The 21,183-nt window shown below is 32.8% G+C and overlaps 2 protein-coding genes across 14 annotated transcripts in view; one reads left to right on the top strand and one right to left on the bottom strand.

The window, feature by feature from the left end:
• Window positions 1–21,183, top strand: part of Dysc (whirlin protein dyschronic) — a 65,354-nt gene that overhangs the window by 34,950 nt on the left and 9,221 nt on the right. For 8 of the 13 annotated variants that reach the window (XM_083054751.1, XM_083054749.1, XM_083054754.1 and 5 more), the window contains 3 exons: window positions 3,155–3,236; window positions 3,674–3,781; window positions 17,425–17,649. In XM_083054751.1, the coding sequence (XP_082910877.1) occupies window positions 3,155–3,236; window positions 3,674–3,781; window positions 17,425–17,649 (415 nt within the window). The remainder of the gene's footprint in view (window positions 1–3,154; window positions 3,237–3,673; window positions 3,782–17,424; window positions 17,650–21,183) is intronic. The other 5 variants (XM_083054758.1, XM_083054757.1, XM_083054760.1 and 2 more) reach the window with 3 other exon arrangements.
• Window positions 8,964–14,133, bottom strand: LOC145945671 (uncharacterized). The gene is made up of 2 exons (XM_083054763.1): window positions 13,774–14,133; window positions 8,964–11,097 (listed from the first exon to the last, which is right to left on the bottom strand). The coding sequence occupies exon 2, from the start codon at window positions 11,083–11,085 to the stop codon at window positions 10,894–10,896; it is 192 nt and encodes a 63-aa protein (XP_082910889.1). The 5' UTR covers window positions 11,086–11,097; window positions 13,774–14,133; the 3' UTR covers window positions 8,964–10,893.

Genomic DNA, 21,183 nt, shown 5'->3' on the forward strand with positions numbered 1-21,183 from the left:
CTGTCGACGAGATATGGTTCCGGATATGGCGCGCGGAAAATGAAATTCCGTGAGCGAGCTTTCATAGCTTTCACGTTAGTTCGCTCGCTTCGATAACGGACAAGGCTAGTGAGAACGTATACTGCTTTTGATCCTATGAGTCTCCCTGATTTCAATATACGCCCATGTGTCTTTGTGTTTGTCGATCTAATCTCTCTCTACCTCAATTTCTGTTCCTTTTGTCGCGCGGACTGACGGACATTCTACGAACTTTCTTTCCGAGATAAAAACCGCTTTCTTTGACTCTGAAAGAAACTTTGCATTTCACCGCGCTATATTAAAGAAAAATCACATTTTTTATACATTTCGAGATCCTGCATTATTTAAAAAAAGTAATGGGAAAAAATTTTATGATAAATAATTATATACGTATAATTATTAAATTTTTCATAAAAATTTTCGCAAATTTTAAACTTGAGTAATTTGTACAGCTTAATTTGTATTCAAATTTTTAAAAATAAATATAATTACTAATTAATTTAATGTTGAATATAATCTTGTAATGAAAATTTGCTTTGATAAAATACAAAAAAGCATGAAAAGATATTCCTTAGCTACCGTAATTTCTTCTTCCCTAAATAAGAGAATTATTTTATTGTGACGATATGTACCACAGAAAAGATCGAGGGAGACTTTCCCAATTCTGACATTATAAAACATGTCTCGCAATATACAGAATGTCTTGGGCGGAAGTGAATAAACGGGAATATAATCCTTAAAAAAATTTCATCTCAAAAACCTTATCGAGTCTCTCCACTCTTTCTTTTATTTTTAAATTAAAATCTTAATTAATTCTTAATTAATCGAATGAGTATCCGTAATTAAGATCAATTTAAATTTACGATCACTCATCTCTGTCTCAACGGGACACGTATTACAGCTTATTAACTCATTTGTCATCGGTCATAATTAATTTAATATCTTGACACATCAATGAATATACCGCCTAATGTTGTTTGCGCGTAATAATCGCTTCTGTCCGAACGAAAGTTTGTACGTATTGTGTGATTACGTACTATCACATACTATCAGATGAAATAAAAAAATGTGAGAAAATATTTATCTTATCTTACGTTTTTATATAGTCTGGTCAGTATTGGCCAGAAATTTATAACTTACGTTTATTTTGGTTAGTATGGACATTAAAAACATCTCGTGTACATTGTTCGTATCAAAATTATTGTTTATAAACACTAGCAAAATATCTTTTGATCTCACATCATTTTATGATAATTTTGCTTTAACTAATATAAAGCCAAATTATTAATATGGATGGATGAGCTATAAAAAAATTAGGATAAAATCGCATTATAAAATAAGTTATGCATTATAAAAATAAGTTACAATATATACAAGAAATAATCAGCGCGTCTTTTAGAAAATTAATTAGTAGATAAAATCTGCTATGTAACTGTAACATTTCATATCTTTATTTGATACATATTGAAAAAAATCTGTAAGTATCTATATTGCTCTCTCGCAATCGATTTATATAATACTTGATCCTGAACGGACAGAGTAAGGAGGAAGAAATAATCTTTTATTAATTAGTTTAATTTAATTAATTTTATTTATCTCATACGCACAATAAATTGATAAATAATCATATTTATATTCAGAATAAAATATTCAGCCTAATTTGTTTTAACTCATCTCCATCCATGTTAAGATAACGGATTTATCTAAAAAATCTACATCCATCTAATCTCTATAAATCTACAATCTACATCTATAATCTACATTAAATCTACATCTCTATAAATCCATTATCTTCAAATAAAATGAAAGTTCGTCACTCACCAATCGATGCACAACAGCGGAATTGACGAAGCTGTAACATACAAATAAAAGATCCAAATATATCAGTGCGCTCAAAATAATGAATATTTTAAAAAATTATTATTGTATGCACCGAATTTTATATTCAACGCATACAATAATAAACAGATATCTAATGAAATAATTTTTATAAATTCTAAAAAATTTTTTAATAGAAATTCTTTTATAGAATTTATAGAGAGCGTCGATACTTTTTGTACATACCTATTACAAAATTATTAATTAATTGTTCGAAAGTCTCGAAACTATCGAGTAATTTATGTAACAATAATAGGTATGTATAAAATGCATCAATTTCTTCTTTTCTGTCAAAGAAATGAAATATTGTAGAGCAAAAAAAAAAAATAGCATAGTTTATTGAAAGTAAACAGTGCATAAAAAAGTAATTTAAAAAATCTATGCTGCCTGCGATCTGAAGTCAATCACGCTGAACGACCGCAATGTATATCGGAAATGACGTAATTCAGAAACAAACTATATTAATCGTGGCTACAGAAATCGCGGCCTGATGGTCGGCGCCTCGTAACCTTCATGTGCTCCATACTGCTTTCTATCTTTTCTGTGTGGGTCCGCCTGTACGATCTCTTTACTTTAAGTCATTCTCGAAAGCAAATCAATATTTGTTTGCCGTTGATCAATCATCGACTGATCTCGATCATTCATCAAAAGTTGTCTCGTTTCTCAAACCATCTCGTTACGCAGCTTCATTTCCGTAACTTTAGATATGTTTGAATGAAAATCTCAATATAATATTTGAATATATTTAAATATATATTTCTAAAAAAACATTGATCACTCAAATCAAATGCAGAATCGTTGAGCAACTTGGAGTAAATAGTGAATTATATCTGGTGCTCCCCCAAAATGGAACGATGCTCCTGTGTATAGCTGCGCTTATTCTGAACTTTAGCGATGTCATCTGCCAAAGTGCTTCCGTTATAGAATATATAATGTTCGAGACGAAGGGTTGGTTGGCTCGTGATGGAACTATCTAGGACTATCAAGTTCGCTTTGCGAACGTCTCCTTGAGTCAAAAATTCGAAGTGACTTTCGGAATTAGCTGTCGGCTGTCGACAAATCGCAAATCAAGTTCCAAAATTCGCGAATTTCGCAAACTTCCATTCGATCACCTCCCCTTTGTTTCCGATCGGGGCGATTAATCTTCGTCTGAGGAATCGTCCCGATAACACCAATAAGCGATAATAGATGAGGCACGCGATTGATACGTGCGGTCGCGGGGCGGGCGGTTCTGAAATGAAAATTTTGCCAATTGCAGAGTGGGCTGCAGGAGGGCGCAGCAGCACCAAGTGACGACCTCCGACCTCGCCCTCTCCAACGATGACGAGTGCGACAATCAGGTACTGCGGGCGTATTCTTTACGGACCATCGCGTTACGGTGATGCTAGTAATTAAAGGGAGCGAGTGAAACATTTGGAAATAAAATTAAAAAATTTTTAATACTTGAAGAGAAACTTTTTTAAATTTAAATAATATTAAATGGATTTTTTTCTTAATTAGCATAACATCTACTTTTACGCAATTTTATTTAATTGTATACAGTTTTAATTTTATTTATAAAGATATAAATGATTAAAAATCATAAAATGCTCCGTTATAAAATTACTATAGGAACACCGTATAGATGAAAGGGTTCGAAGGGATACGTCTAAAAAGTCGGAAATCGCGATTTTTTTGTCCCTGGCGAAAAGTTATGTTGCCGATATGTTTGTAGAAAGAAAAAAACTTTCTCGGGATCAGACGATATAAGAGAAACACGGTTGTCCTTTTTTTCCAGGATTACGATGACGAGATTGAAAACGGACGAGGTCGCAGACACAGCTCTCCGGGCGGATCGCGAGGTAATTCCAGGGATTACGGCCATCACCTGCATCCGGACAATTTGGTGAGTCCACCAGCACAAACTCGATCATCGAACGTGACACTTTGAAACACCCCCTGTATTCTCCCCCGTTGCCATTAAAAAATTCCGATCGTGCACTGGAAAGTAAGAGTTTGCTCAACTCTTTAAATAATTGTATGTTTAAATCAGTACAAATTGTTTTCAATAAAAATTAAAATTTCATATGCGCACACAAATTTTAAGAAATTGATATATAAGTGTGAGAAATAAAATTTAAATCTCTGCACTATCTCCTTAAATTTTATTTTATGTTAAAATATTATAAATTTATTTTAATTATATATAACATTTAATTTATACATTTTTATTCGATTGCCATTTTACTCCTCAAAGCGATCGGAATATTTTTAGCAGCTGAAGATTTTCATTCCAAGACTTATCGTAATAGTTTTTATCATATAGAGTAACAAAAGAGCCAAAATATGAATTAGCTCATCCCCCCTTAAAAAGTATAGATAGATCTAGTATATTCTAGAAAAGATAGAAGATAATAATTTCTAGAAGACGATTCTCTCTTATAGAATTAGCTAATAGGCGATCATACAGCGATGATTTCTCAGGGAGAAAAATCGAGAATAATTTAATAATTCAAATTGTGCCCTGCTTACGTCTACCTGGTATTTAATGCACGTTGTAAATTGATCCGAATTGCATAAATAATTATACAAACACGAATTAGTGTTTACAGAACAGTTAAGTATCGTGTTGCACACAGGCAACAGGTAAATCTTAGATGCTTGCATATCTAATACAAAATGCATCGTAAACAAACGTCGATTCAATTAATTTTGCATAAATATTATATATGAAATATGTCCTACAAATTTTATACACATACAAGTTTTGTAATAAGTATTCAAATTTTCTAATAAATATGCAATGAGTACATCAGTTAATAAATATAGAATTAAATAATTATTATATTAGGTAAATTATATCTTATTAATTTCTAAAAAATATCTCTTGCTTGTTTCAAGAATTTCAAGTCTCGAGAAAAATGTATTGTTTTTTTATATAATTTTTTTAGTTTACTCGGCTAATTCAATATGTAGTTTAATTTCTCTAAATTCTGCCAGGAATAGATAAACGAAAATCCGACTGCACACGTGCAAAATCGGATTTCCACCGAGCAACCTCATTTAAATTCACATGTAATGCACTCGCGCAACGTCCCGCAATACAGCGTTAATTTAAGCACTTTATTTATGCACGTTGGCTAGAGTACAGTTATATTTACGGCGCAATGTATACAGGATACATTATAATATTTTAGGAGTAGATTCACTCAGCAAAATTAAAATCAATTTTTTCTCTGAGAAAATATCGAAATGGAATACGAGCTTCTCGCAAATTTAAAGCTTCAAAGATAATAAATAATAGGTACTTTATTCTTCTTACTTGGACTTAAAAAAAATCTTAACAGATTTTTATACAAGATCGTAAAATATTGCATTTAATCAAATTTTTGCTATCGCAAAATTGACTTAAAATTTATCAAATAATTATAAACATATTTCTGTAGATTCTTCCACATGTTATGATATATCATGTATATATTTTTTATTTTCATGTCTATGCAATTATATTTTTCATTATTTTATATCTAATCGTTGAAAAGACCACTTTCTGCATTTTACATTGTTTACGTTCTGATTTTCTATAATCGTCCGTTATATATTTTTATTTATAGTTATTTCATTTTAATTTTTTTACAATCTTTGCATTTTGCTCTTATTTGAACGATCTATTAAAATATCATGAAGTTATAAAGATACTTCGTGTTTGTATTTGTGTTGTGTCAAGTGATGCAGCTGCAAATTTTCCACAATGAATCCCTGAGAGACAATCGCATGATCGCGCCAATATCGACGTGTAATGTTGTTATAGACGTAGGTTCAAAGTGGTAGATTAACTCGCCTAATTGCGGTATATAACGATCGTTATAGACAATTATAGTAACCCATATAGAATACAATTTGAGCCCGTCGCGCTAAATTTCTCATAATTATTTCTGCGCGTTTTATTTCTACGATTTAAATATTTAATTCTATGGCAATGACCGCCATTAATCCGACATCAATCCGACAATGAAGATAGATAGGTAAGCTTTAAAATTTAAAATTTTAAAGCTTATTTAAAAGCTAAAACTTTAAAAGCCAATCTCAGACCCTCCGATTTAACGAATCTCATTTTATTTAATTTTCTTTTTTCCGCATGTGACACTTTCAATCAATTTTTTGGAGCTTGAGAGAAATGATTGTATTGAAAACTTCTTAAGAAATGCGAAAGAAATGAAAGATTAACCACATCTTAATAATAACACGCAAAAGGAGGTCGCGGAGAGAATTATAGCGAATTCACGACGTATGAGGAGGTTCAATCATTCAGGTAGAAGAACGCGAGATGATCGGAACAGGTGCATTGGTACGAAACAGACCAATGAAAGACCAGCTCGGTCAGCCACAGTATTATCAACGTCACTGACGAGAGATAGTTTCACCTGAAAAGTGCCCACAATCGTTTCGTTCTCCTCGGGAGAATAACGTCTTCTACCGATTATTACGTCGTCTTTCGTCGGAAAAAATACGGATTACCTTCTCGAAGGCAGGTGTGTAGAACGCGATAATAAAGAAACCGCAACTCTCTTTATGAAGGATTATAACTATATCTGCTCCTCTGAAATTCTCCAACAGAGTCACGATAGAAAGAAAATGCCAATCATTGAAATTTCCTTTTCGAGTTCGAAGAAATTTGCAGCCTAACCAATCATATATTTTGCAGATATATATTATTTATCTCTAGATAATTAATAACACTTGCGAATTTAATATAATTGCCAATATTAATTTTACACATTTGTCAATATTAATTTTAAACATTTATATTAATAATTCTAATTTTGTTATATAATTTTAATTTTTGTTAATAAAATTTACTTATTTAATAATTGATCTTAATCTGTTTGTCGTATTTTTAATTACATATATAATAAAAATATTATTTTTTAAATACAGGAAACATCAATACATACAAATTTTATTTTTATGTCACTTGTCAAGTTATTCTATAATAGTTAGAGAAAGTTAATTATCATTTTAAATCTCTCATATCAAACATACATAATTAAATATCTCTTTAGAGATTCAATCGCATAATATATTTCTCTCTCTCTCTCTCTCAAATATAAAAAAAAATGTTATCTCATCATTAGTCTTCGATTCTCGGTTACAGTATCGTGCAGAAAGAAAGAAAGAAAGAGCGAGAGAAAAAGTGCAGACACGTTACACGCGAGAAGTAAAGGCGATATGCAATTGAGATAATCGAGAGAATAGGTTGCAGTATGAGATGGACGACCGTGTTCGAAAAGAATCAGAAACCGATGCCGAGGTCGGCTCGATATAATTAAGATAATAATGACGAGTTTCGTAGTCGTAATGCCGTACTCGAGGTCGTTATCCCGATTGGATGCCATCCTCGAGGATTTATATTTGCCGATATCTATATTTATTCGAACGCGGCCCATAATAACTGCCGGTCTATAATGATGAAGATAAAATGGAAGGTATAATTTTAGGAAATTTTTTTATATCAATAAAATCCCTATATATATTTATTTTAAGGTGATTTAAAGTAGATTTAATATTTTATCCAAAAATTCTATAAAATCCTTTGCAAGCAATTGTGATAAATCTCTTTCTCTATATTAAACAATAAAAATATATTTAAAAATTATACATATTTTTTAAATTTAGATTTAAAAATCTATATCAGAATTATAAAAAATACAAGTAACGTATATCTATTTACATATTGTATAGTGTCGTCAATTATTGTATAGATAAAAAAGTTTCATAGTTTCAAATAGAAATCTTAATTATTCTTCATTCTTAAAAAAAGTGTTTACAAAATATTTAATATGTTGTAAAAGAAATCGTTTTAAAATAGCGTATGCGTATAAGAAGGCTGTGCATGTCATATCGAAATAGCATTCGATGAAATGCCGCTCTCGAGGAATTTAAAGATTTCACATTGAGCGTGCATCTGAGCAAAAAGCCGCCTCAGAGGGTTAATCAACATGCCGAGGAGAAATTATAAATCGTTATCGGAAACTCCGTCGAAAAATCGCATCGCGAAGTTAATCATAGTGCAATGCACAATATACAGGGTGTTCTAGAAATTTAACACAAATCACTATTCATATATCATTTCATCATAAAAATAAATTTTTTCTTATCACCAAAAGATTATTTTATATAAAGATATTTTCAAATTTTTAATTGCAAATATCGATGGATAATTAATCTGCATATTTTCCAATTTTTAATCTATCACAAATAAATTACATATAGACAACAAATAAAATTATAATTAATTCTTTAAATACTATTTATTAATTTATAAAAAAATGGATCAGAAATTTGGATTTTTCAAAGAATCCATAGATAAAAATTAACTTGTGAACACCCCATATATATTTCGCAGCTTTTCTCGATGCCGCGTCCTTATTGTCTCTTTCCGTTTTTCTCTTCTTCACAATGCAGCCGTGCTCATATTATTGCGAATAAAGAGGGAGGAAAACTCAATGAAGGATTTTCGATAAACGAGGACGGAGCAAACAGTATATAGCAAAAAATAGTAAAAGATCTCACTATTCGTCTCACTGTTCATCCCTCCCGCCGATCGATATCACGATAATCGTTCTACGCGAAAATCCCCCGCAGATTGTTCTCGTAATAGCGATGGATTAAAAGCAAGTCTATTCGCTCGTGCGCGCAATTTGCCAAGCAATTTGGATTCAAAAATCTTGCCGTATCAACGGGAAAAAAGTTATAATTCTGCTGTAAGATAAAGATATACAAAATTAGATGTAATTTTTTGCAATAAAAAGAAAATAAAGACCTATATATTTTCACTTATATCTCGTAAAAAATTCTCGCGATTCTCTCTCTTTCTAATTCTATTATTATTTCACATAATGTAATAGCTAAAATAATCACGTTTATTGTTAAAAGTGATTGAAATGTGAGCGCTGGATTTTTCCAATCACGGGTCATGCATAATGCATCACACTATGTGACTTTTTATAACCAAATTATAAGTTTTATTCCGATAAATCTCTTTAATTAATAAATCATTGTGATATTAAATAAATTAACATTGTGATATTAAATAAATTAAGTCTGATTTCACACATTTGTAATTAATCTGTAATGCAATTTATAACTCAATGCGACTTAAATGCGCAGGCACCATGTATAAAATTTATTCAACATTGAGAAAAATGTCGTGGAGTCTCGTTTCATTCATATTTCAGACATCGTACAATGTTCATTTACAAAACTTTCTGAAAGTTCTTCGGTCATTTAATACAATGCGCATTTAATGTAACTGCATGATTTACGTAGAAATGACGGTCATTCCCGAAATGGAACGAAGGAAGAAGGGAAGATAGAAACGTCATCTCATTAGAACCGACTAACTAAGGCGCTCGTTTACATTAATGAGGTTCCGCTATTAGTCACTCGCTTAAGGTGGCCTAAAACTGGCTTACAAATCGATTACGTAAATTTATTTCTCTCAATGAACGATAAAGAAGTTCTCATTTATAAGTTATAATTGACATTGTAAAATGGATAGAGGGAGGGGGATGTCATTTAATTGGACTTGTAGTTATTGATTGTAAAATCAATTAACAATCATAATTTTATGAGCATATTTTCAGTTCATTTTTATTTTATTGTCTTCGGAAAAAATTAGATGAGTTCTTTTATAGATGTTATGCGTTAAAAAGAATCAATGATTAATATATCATCATTGTGGTAGTACAAAATGTACGATAATATATATAATAAAGTATAATAATTTACTATATATATAAATAAGAGATGTCGAAAGATTTCTCAATTAAGAACACAAATGAATAATCAAGATTCTTATCTTAACGAGATCCTTACATCTAGTGGCAATTATTAATTTCTTAATAATAACACGTATCGCTGGTACAAGAGATTATACGTATTAATTATACGCTAATTAAAAAACCATCAAGTGTCCGGTCGAAATTGACCCTGTCTTTTTCAGCATCGCCAAGTAACAATTCAAGATCTTATCATCGCGAAACTGCACGATAATGATTCCGTTCTTAAAGCGCGTTACGGTGCTTATAGGGCTCCGCGGTTTCATTCACGAACAGAACTTCGGAGGTTCGCGTCATAAGTCATATGTTCTTGGCGAGGATGCTGCGCCAAATCGCCTCTCGACTAATTACACCTAACGACTGCGATCGATCAGAAGCACGGAGGACGTGTTCTTCGAAGTGTGTGTTGCCGACATATACATATATCTTCGGCCCGATCTTCGCAGTCGATGATTGCCGCCGTTCTAAAGCCGAACTCGCTCTTCCGCATGACCGATCAACTCGCCAGATGTGCAAAGCGATAATATCTCTTAGATATCTTCATAAATAGATATCTTCATAGATTTTCTTTCAACGGTGGAACGGCGATCGAATTATGGAGTCGATTTCTATTTCTCCAAGTTTGCATCAATTTTCATACGTTTTTTATTATCTTTTTATCGTAAATTAAAAACTTTTATTATATTACAGTTAAAAAAATATTTATATATGTATATAGTTAATTATTAAATTTAATTAAGATATGTAATTATTAAATTATATATAATTGTTAGAAAATTAAAATATTTCATCGATTTAAAATTAGAAAAAATTTATCAGTTTTTTTTTTCAGTTTAGTGAAATTTTCAATAAAATTTAATTTGTAAATTTAGCTTAAAGTACATTTCATTTTTAACGAAATCTAAATTAAATCATTAAAATATATAATTTAAAAAATTTAAACATCTCTATGATAAAAAAAATATACAAGTATTAATTTATCAGATAAATTCCTTTTAAATCCCTCGAAACTTTAAGATGGCAAAGCGACAGAAAGTTTGACGAATAGTTGGTCATCGAGAGGGTTCTCTTTGTGGCAGACAAGTAGAAAGGCGGCGAAAAGGGTATACACGAGGTACTCCGCGCTTTCTCTCTTTCTCTCTCGTGGAAACCCCGGAGCAGCCTGGAGCGGCATCGGTCAGAGCTTGTCCTGGAGCGCCTGGCGCAGCTCCTCGGTGGCCTTGGCCACATCCTGACTCTGCCGATGTGAGTGCATCTCCGAGCGCACCGAGTGCTGCACCGACGAGTTGGACCGCCGCACGGAATTGCCGCTGCCGAACTTAGGCCGCGGAATCCGCACGCGTTGAACGTCACTTAGCCACGACTCCATAATTTCCTTATCCTGGGAAGAAAATAATGACGCGCGTTTATAGCGACGATAAGCGCTATATAACTGGATGACCGTGATTTAGAGTCGATTAGACGGAAGGGAATTTGAATTCGTTTGTAGAGCTGAGCCAAGAAATGGAGCGAGAATGAATTATAATGGCTTTTGCACGTAGAGGATTTTGCGGAGGATTTTTATAAATAAATTCCAAGCAAGTTGCAAATTGTTTAGGATTTTAGCATTTCCTTGATTTCTTCCTCTGAAGAAAGCAGTGACGTTCATATTGATTAGCGTCGTTAGCGAATCGATTAGAGTTTGTTAGAACTGAGCTAAGGAATTTAAAAGGAGACATTTGATTCTTTTGGAAAAAAGTAGTGAATTAAACTAATAAGTGTTAAAGTGATATATGGAGAACTGATAATGAGTTTCTTTTGAAAAGAAAGTAATAATGCGTGTTTGAAGCAAAATGATTAGCATTAACGAGTTTTGAGCGAACGAGAAGGAGCTTAAAGGTACTACAATAGAACTAAGAAAATAAATTAAGAGCAGAAGAAAATATTGAACGCAATAAATGTAAAATTTAGTATAATTTAAAAGCTATGAATTTTGAAATCTGTGAATGATTTATAAAGTGAATGTATATTAGCAGTTTAGACTCCGTCAACTCTAGAATGTGTATCTTTTACAATTTATGAACTATAATTATAATAATATTATAATTTATATATATATTTAATATAAAACTAACTGTAATTTAAAATATTAAAAGAAAGAAAAAAGATAAAATGATGGAGAGAAGCATATTTTCTCTTTATCAACAATCTTTCTTATAAATCTATTTCAATCTATCTATGATCTTGAACGATAAAGTTTTGCGGCTGATACTGGATATAGATACATATCTAGAAATCGAAAATTTTATGATATCAAGTATGTTTATGAAGATTGAAAGGACGTACGAACCATAAAGTAAGAAAAATAACTCGACCTCTGAGATTTTATAATATTGTTTACGTTTAGTCGTATCGAAAATGACGGAGAATAAGAAAATACGTTACAAAGTCTAAATAAAACGATTTTTCGAGATGTGTAACAACAAATAACTTTTAAATATTCATACACCTTACAATTTAATCTCGAATAAATAGTGTTACTATATAAATTTTTAATATATTTATCGATTTTTGCTTCGATAAGTGAAAGCTATTATAACTTTTAAGAATTTCAATATTTCGTACGTTAAATAGAGTCCAGAAGTTCTACATTCGTACATCCTAAAATTGTGGAATTTATTTTTAAACGAAGTTCACTCTTCTCGCGAGAATTTATATTTCAAGATCACGCGATTAGAATATTTCTCGCAAAGGTATAGACGTAGAATCTAACAAGTTTTACGGCTACAATTCTCTATTATCGACTACCGTTTGCTGCGTGTATACACGTGCACCTGCGTGTATGTGCACACAGGATTATTATCGGTCCGTCTTCGCTTAATGATCTCGCCGCAGTTGGGTTTCATCAAGCGCGACGCGGTTTCCTAATCGAAGCGGCGTAATTACACGAAATGCGAACTAGAGCTTCTCCATATTGTGCAACATTTTAGATGATAACTGAAGGTAAATAATAATATGGCCAATTATCTGAATATAAGAAAAGTGTCCCAAAAATTTTTTAAAATACTCTTCTATATTTTCGATAGTTTAAAAATATTAAATAAAAAATGTAAAACATCTGCTTTCATAAAATTTATAGAAAAAAAGAATTGAACATGTCAAATCTAGTTAAATGAATATTTAAATATTGAAAAGTATCAAATAATTCATGTTTTCTTTGAAAAGGAAAAAGTTTTGCGGAATAAAAATGTTTTCGATGAAAACGAGATTCCGACTCTCGTCTCTTCTAGTATTTTTTTGTCGAAGTTAAAACCGGTAAATCCATGTTATTCCTTTAATAGCAGAAGTTATCTAGATGTGCCAGTTATCTTGTTTCAGTCGACGGGACACATTCACCGAGCACTGTGATAAATCAACCGATACGTTGACAAAACTGAATTTGTCTGGTTCTCATAGCTTGGTGAATTATCACCATTATCATGCCACTTTTGAAATCTGCATTATTTAAAAGCAACGTATTTTAAACGCGAGAGTGTCACGTTTTTCACTCCGGAAAAAATTACCGTGCCACGACAATGCTAGGCAATTCGTTTGCAATTTCAAAGGCCGCGTAAACAACAAAGGCGGAAGGCGTGATTTACATCACCGCGAATGTAACGTCACTATACTATAAATATTAATCGTTTAATTCATATAGAACATTTTTCTGTGCGAAAAACATTTCCTGTATGAAAAAAACATTTTATATATTTCTCTGCCAGAGCTCTCGTTTTATACGAAAGATATTTGTAAAATGTAAAATGCAAAATATGGAAAATAGGAAAAGATACACATACATAGAATTAATCGGTCGTGATAAGAAAGTATCGATAAATGAAAATAATCATGTAACACACGTGTAGTGTTAAAATATTTGCAGAGGGAAAGTTGGAAAAGGCTAAGAGTTTAAGATATATCTTAGGATATGTTAGAAATGAGAAAGTTTGATTAGAGCGTTTATGGTATAAATATTCAGATAAATGCATTTTTAAATTTCTATTAAACCCAACCTTCCCAAAGCTCAAATCCTGATAAATACCTGCTAACAGATCGCTCCAGATGATTAAGGTTCAATCGCGATCCACGAGGACCACAGTAGTTTCTAAATCGTGCTTGCGAAACAGGACGACGTATCAACGCGACGAAATCGTGATCGATCGAGAGAAACGTTCGATTCGCTGGTGGCTGCGCGACTGATTCAGGAGTCGGACATAAAGTCGTGGCTGACGCAGGTTTACGTTTACCTGATCGAGAGAGTGAGTCAGGCCGGGAGAGAGAGAGGAAGAAAGAAAGAGAGAGGGAGATAATGAGAACAACAAATAAAAGGAACGGAGAAGGAAGAGAAACCATGACGAGGCGAGCAAGAAAAGGAGGATCGAATCGAAGATGCGAGAAGAGAGGGGAGGACAGGTAACAACAGGTGAGAGAAGGTCAGGCACGTAGGCGGCAACAGAAGGCAACGCTTCCGGGCCCAGAAATAGAAGAAGGCCCCGATTATTGAAACTTTGATCTTATGCGTTACGATATTTTTTTTATACAAATGCAAGAAAGAAAAATACAGATGATTCTGGAAAGGATTTTAAAAGATCCGCCAACGTTGCTCTCGGGCCCAAATATTGCGATTACATCCCTAAGACCGGCTTCGACACAACGTTGCCAGATTGGCGGGCCGCATCGCGAATACAGGTTACAGTTCTCTTGAAAGATGGTATCCTCTCTTCAGGGCTGCGTCTGATAACAGGGGCGTATTGGAGTGACCCGGTGGCTTAAGCAATTATTTAATTAATATTCAATCGCAATTGCGCGACTCGGAAAATCGGGGCCCATTGTGCGCGCAAAGAGAGGGAAAGAAATGCATATGCATTGACATGTACGCGGCTGATGATATAACAAAGTGGATATCGCGTGACACAGTGTTCTTTTTAACCATTTTACCGGATGTACCGAGATAATCAGCGGTAATTATAAATAATCGGAAGCATTTCCTCTCTCTTTCTCTTTTCTTTTTTCTTTCTATAATATGCTGCAATTTTTAAAAAATTTTAGCATGAATAATTTTTAGTACTTATTAGCTTGGAATAATATAGGAATTATATATGTACATATATATGTATAATGTATTGCAAGGATATAATTTTTGAGCTGTATTTTTTATGTATCAGACTTCAATTTCTACGAGAATAGGATTTAATGCAAAGTGTTAATGTGAGAATTATAATGTATACGAATGCGCTGGAAGTTCGTCGAACTTTCACGCATTGCGTCAGTCTTGAAACCAGTTCGTGAGTGACACCTACGCATGTAGATCGACATGATCCATGTTCGTTCGCCATAGTCAACAATCTGCAGATCGACGAGTTAGGTGTGGTCGATACACGACTAATAAAGAATTCTTATCTCTGTTTAACTGGGATTACCGCTTGCTTATCGGTTCCACATTTTTTTAGCGTTGTCTCCGCAAAAATTTTCGCTTTCAAGATAATTGCATTGAAAGTAGGTAACAAATATTGTTTTAAAAAATTCTACAACTTTGCGTGTTTCTTTTATCATTATAATAGATAAATTTTCCAATTTTTAGAGAGTTATCGGTGAGAAATTAGAAAATCTAATGATAGAATAATTTATAACGTCTCAATTCATTAGCATGCTAGTTTATTAATATCTTAAAATATATATAATGCCTTTTTTACTAATTATTAACTAGCATGTTAATAAATTAAAGACAATGTTTTTTGCAATAGTTGAATTTTAAATAACGGCTATTTTTTCGATATATGTTATCACGTTATAACAAGAAGAACATTATTTATTATGGTTCCCGCGGATACGAGAGGAACAAGAACGACCGGTTGTTCGATTACTCCAATTTTTTCAGAAACGAAACTTCTTCGCCGACTGCTTAACCGCAGAATCTCTTTGAACGCGATGCGACAATTGACCCACATTCGTAAAATATCGTAAAATATCGGGTCTTCCTTCTCGGGTTCCAGTTCGGGGGCCTCCCGACGCCCCGTGTTTTATTCTACGTGATCCACGTACATAACGGAACGTCGTCGTCCCGAAACTTTCTCCGACGACGGCGGACCCATTAATAACCGGCAATGATTATTATTTCCTGCTGTTGCCGTCGCAGACTGAGGTTACTAGGTGACCACGAATACGCGATTTGAATTTAGAACAGCATCGACTGAGGTCGAGTTCGCAAAACTTTTATAATTACGGTATTAAATCCAAATATTATCTATTTGTGTTTTCCGCTGCTTTCCCGATATTTAAAATTAATGTTTTGAGAATTTCGATCTTGATAAAAATCAACCGAATATTTAACAAACAATGTTTTTTCTCACAAATGCAGATTCCTTAAAAAGATTTGACAAGATCTGTTTTCATGGCAAAAAGCAACTTCAAAATTTTTTTAACGAAAGCAAAAAATCAAATAAAGTAATATCTTTTAATCTTCTTAGAGATCGTCAAGTTAATAACTACATATAAAAAATTTCTCGTCTTCTTTGCCTTGATCTCTTCGTAATGATCGTCAGATGTAGTAATGCTTGCGGAAATTACAGTCTGGTGTAACTAATAATAAGACACTATGAAACGAACTTTGTATCATATAACTGGTTTCATACGATATCTTGGGTAGTTAGGGAGTCGTGCTCCAGTTAAGATGGCAACAATCGGACCCACCGCGCCGTTACGCGTCCCCGCGCAAAACGATCATAAACGCGTGTCGATCATTCAAGTCCCATAATCACTCCCAAGAGCAAGACCGAAAGAAAGAGAAATATACCGTCCGGTATAGCGCTTTCTAAGTATCGTTTTTCTCGCATGATCATAATTCTCTCGAGAGACCGGTAAACCGAGTGCTACAAGCTTGTTTTACCGTAATGCGCGACGAAATAAATCTTTGAGAAACATTTACGAGCAACTAAAAGCAAGTACGTTGCTCCAAATATCTTGTATAAAAAATAGCAAGATAATAAAATAGAGAAATATAACCTAATTTGAAAAATATAACTTTATTGTGCAAGTAATTACTGTGGCTGCCCGATAAAGACGGAAATCTTGCGGAAAGATTGACTTTAGAATAAGAAATTCACTCAACAGTTAGGTAAAATTAAAGATAAAGCAAATAAGAGAGATTAAAGTGGAGACAAGACTATACAATTCCTTTATATAGTTTCTTAATATAAGTTTGATTGTGTTTATTACTTGCAATTTCGGAGAGCAAGAATATAAAACATAATCAAGCTTATTCAGGAGATTAAAAATACACTATGGGGGTGTCGAAAAAAAAAAAACAACGTATCAACCTTACATTTATTTCAATTAGAAAATATAATTTCAAAATTTTATTAAAAAATAAAAGGAGGACAAAATACAATTTTATTATACAGACTTAACTTAATTAATTTAAACGACAATTCCGAAATTTGTATTTAAAATCAATATTATGACGCAGAAATATTTCCTGTATAAGGGGTTGATACGTCTGATCTACAAATCCTTTTACACAAACACGTCCCTTCTTCGAATATTCACCCTTATTCATCTCGATTCGACGTTCGCGCCCGCATCGTTCGCGATGTTCGCGTGCACATGTAAATTAGCATAAAGACAGCATAAGGGGTGGACGTGGGTGCTAATATGAGGCATTTCCGGTTGTGTTACGCGCGAACGTGCGACGCAGGAAAGCGACGGGTGTTGCGAGGGTAGCGACGCCGAGATGATCGGTAACGGGAGACGGGGCGCCGGCGAGCGGGATCGCGATTTGGAGGAAGATGACGAGCTCGAGAGCAGGGAGGAAAGGAGCTCGGAGAGTGGAGGTGGTGGGGGTTTCGGTGGTTGGAGGTCCCACTTGCTCGGTGGGCTAACGCAACGCGTCAAATCCTGGTACTGGGGCGCCAGGCCCCTCGTAAGTTTTCCCCTATCCAGAGAACACAATCTTTTTCTCTCTCTTTCTCTCTCTTTTTCTTTTTATTTTTCTCTCAGACACGCACGATTTTACTCTCTCGTTTCTTTTTTCTTCTTCTTGTCGTTTCTTTTATCTCATGCTCTCGGTCGCCATTTGACATTTTGCACTGTCTCGCGGAAAAATGAGAGGACAAGGGCATCTAGGGGAAAAAAGAGGAAAATATCTCGGAAGGGAAATTTAACAAGTTTCGACCAAAAATTAAGTTTGGAGATCTTTTTAATTTCTCTCTTCTTGTTAGATATATTTTATAATATATTCTTCTAACCTTATTTAATTTTTAATTTAATATTCAACAGAATAGTTGAAATTTGTATTAATCTTTTGCATAAATGGATTTGATATTCTATAATCATATTATGATATCATTCTGTTATTCTACATTATTATAAAATTCTATTTTAATCTTGTTAATCTTAAATTTTTATTTTTATATTATTATCGATTTTCATCTCAATTTTTCTTTTTAATTTCTCTGATTTAAATTCCTGGTTCTAATTTTAATTTTTAATATTGATTATAATTTTATTTAAGATTTATTTTATTTTTAAAAAATATGCAATTCATTCTTTGTGGACGCTTTTGAAAGGGTAAAAACATAAATACGATATCGATTCAATAATCGAATATGCCTTCATCAAAAAGAAGAGGGTGTAATCAGTGCAACGAGTAGCGATTTTCATATCGAAGAAAACGTGGAGAACTCCTTCCATCCGGATCTCGCCGGAAGTGTCGATAACATCTCGGCGAAAAATTACAATGCGAAGCGAAATCGTAATCGAGTCCATCGCGGAATTGCTTAACGTATTCAATATGACATCATAATAGATAGAGAAATTATTATATTATTGTAAATTTTTCCGTATATTTTATTTTTCCAACTATATTTCATTATTTATAAGAGAGATGTATATTCCCTCTGCTATTTTTATAATTTACGATCTCTGAAATGTCAAAAAGTTTATTTTTTATCATTTTATTTGTATTACTATTTATTTATTCAAATAAAACTAATTTTTATTCCTTAAAAATTATTCAAAATTATTAACTACGATTGATAATAAATCAAATTTTCATTTTCTTATAATACGAATGATCGCGCTATACACATTTAAATTCTGAATTATAACGATATATAATGGACAAGATGAAATAGAACTGCAGCGTACAGTAATCAAGTCTCGCAATAAAAATCACATTATACTGAAACAACGAGACATCGTAAACTTCCGGTGAGGTCGCAGTTGCATCTGTCGCATTTGAAATATCCGGGTCGGAAAATGGTATAGGAAAAAAAAAAAATAATTCGCGAGTAATGCAAAAAATTGAAAATGGATAAAAAATACAATTAATTGATAATTGAATTATTTCAACAATATATACAATAAACGAAAAATGATTATAGAACATTATATTTTCCGAAAAGATTTATTCATTTTTTTTCGCGGGATATTCATAATATGACTAAAAAGAGAGATGGAAGGGGATAAATAACATAGATAAACGCAACGCGGCGCGAAAATTAAAGGTCGATTCGAGCTATTAAAAACATTTTCTCACATAGGCATGAATTCTCTTTCCTAATTAAATTTCTCTTTTTCTCTTTCTCTCTCACACACACACACACACACACACACACACACACACACACACACACACACACACACACACACACACACACGTCATACGATCAAGTGTCCTTGTGCTCCTAGAGCTAGCGAGATTAGTCGACATAGCGTTAGGTGTTGTACGTGTTTTTTATCTTAGATGTCTTGCACATGCTACTTTTTACGATTTGTCCTTAAGCACGATCACTATTTTATAATTATACGTATATACAGAGCGTCTCATCTGTCTCATGTCGAATTTCGACCATAGATTCAGACGAATTTGAAGCTAATTTTTCTCTCGTAGAAATTTCAAGAAAACTCCAATTAAAACGTAAACTCAATAATAAAATTTAGAAAATTAATAAGAAATTAAATAAAAGGAATTATCTCCATAATAAACGACAAAAATAATATAATCTTGTTTCTTCATTTAAATCAATTTTACATCTTGTGTTTCTCCTCACAATTTCTATTTCTTTTTAACAATTTCAGTTAAGTGTTTAATACTATAAACTTAATACTATAAATTTAATTGCTATAAACGGTGAGAAGAGAAAATTGCAATGCGGCATAATCCCCCTTTATCGTGAAATCTTTACTAAGTAAATAGTTGTCTTCAACTTCGTCACACCGAGTCTATCGTTGAAATTTGATTGGATGAGACTTTCTATATATGCACATATATTATACGTACGGGCACGGGGATGTATATGCGCTATATATTCACATAGATGTTTTAGCATGCACGATCACTTTACTCACATAAAAAAACAGAGAAGAACTTTCGCGATTTGGTTAAACAGAAATCTTGCAAGATAGTTGTATTTAATGGTATTAATTGCTTAAATAATTAATCAACAGAGATGTTAGAAAGATTCTTTTTAGCGGCCTGTGTGTATAAAAATAAATAATTCCACATGCGAAAGAACTTGATCTCAAATTAAAAGAAAACATTGTACTAAAACGAAGTCAATTACATCAGGATGCATCCGGTGAGAGAAATTCTATTTCACTCGGGATTAATCTAGCTTCACGGAACTTTTCTCGGTTAATACGTAATGTATTGAGATAAAAAACTTTTGCAATGTAAGTTTTCTTGTGTAAATTCGAGAATCAGAGGTGGACGCGTCAAGCAGAAAGAGAAACTTTGGATCAAACGAAAAAAATCGTGCAAACCATCAATGTGGCAAGAGCAGGACTCATTGTCCCGATGTGTGTGCACGCGTGCGTACATGCGTGCGTATTCGCATTGCCGCTTGAGCATACTTTCACCGTTCTCGCTTCACGTTTCTCTCGAGGAAACAAGTTGATCTAATTAACTCGATCTTTACGCCTTTCGGCCGTGAACTCGGCAAATTAGATAACTGATAAGGGACGCGAAAAATTAATTACTTTTTCGTAGTGTTATTAATTAATTAATTAGAATAGTCATATTATAATCTATGTATAATCTATTTGATTCAGTTAGAATGTCGTAAACCCTGTACAATTTTAGCGTAATTGATTAGCATAATCGAAATTTGATATTGGAGTAATTTAAATGTAATCAAATTATTTTCATAGAACACACATGTTAAGTAAAGTTTAGTCCAATAGGGGAGCCTACCATTTTTATATAATTTAATGAGTAACTTATTTAAAGACTAATGTCGAAGAGTAAAGAGTTGCATTTAAATAGCGATTTTACTTATGTATAGTGTGATAATTTCTTATCGATCATTATCGCTCCAATTGCATGAGTGTCGAGTGATAATTAAAAAAAGTTTAAAAAATATAGTTCAAGAAAAATGATCGGGATCTTTTCTATTACATCTTCTAATATAACTTTTTAAATCAATATATTACATAAAAATAAAATATTTATATT

The sequence above is a fragment of the Prenolepis imparis genome, unplaced genomic scaffold (assembly GCF_030444845.1).
Source record: "Prenolepis imparis isolate NDT839.2.m4 unplaced genomic scaffold, iyPreImpa1.0 SCAF_14, whole genome shotgun sequence".
Lineage (NCBI taxonomy): Eukaryota > Metazoa > Arthropoda > Insecta > Hymenoptera > Formicidae > Prenolepis > Prenolepis imparis.

Coding starts and splice junctions, on each gene's coding strand:
- LOC145945671 (XM_083054763.1), bottom strand. CDS start 11,085: ATGGAGTCGTGGCTAAGTGACGTTCAACGCGTGCGGATTCCGCGGCCT.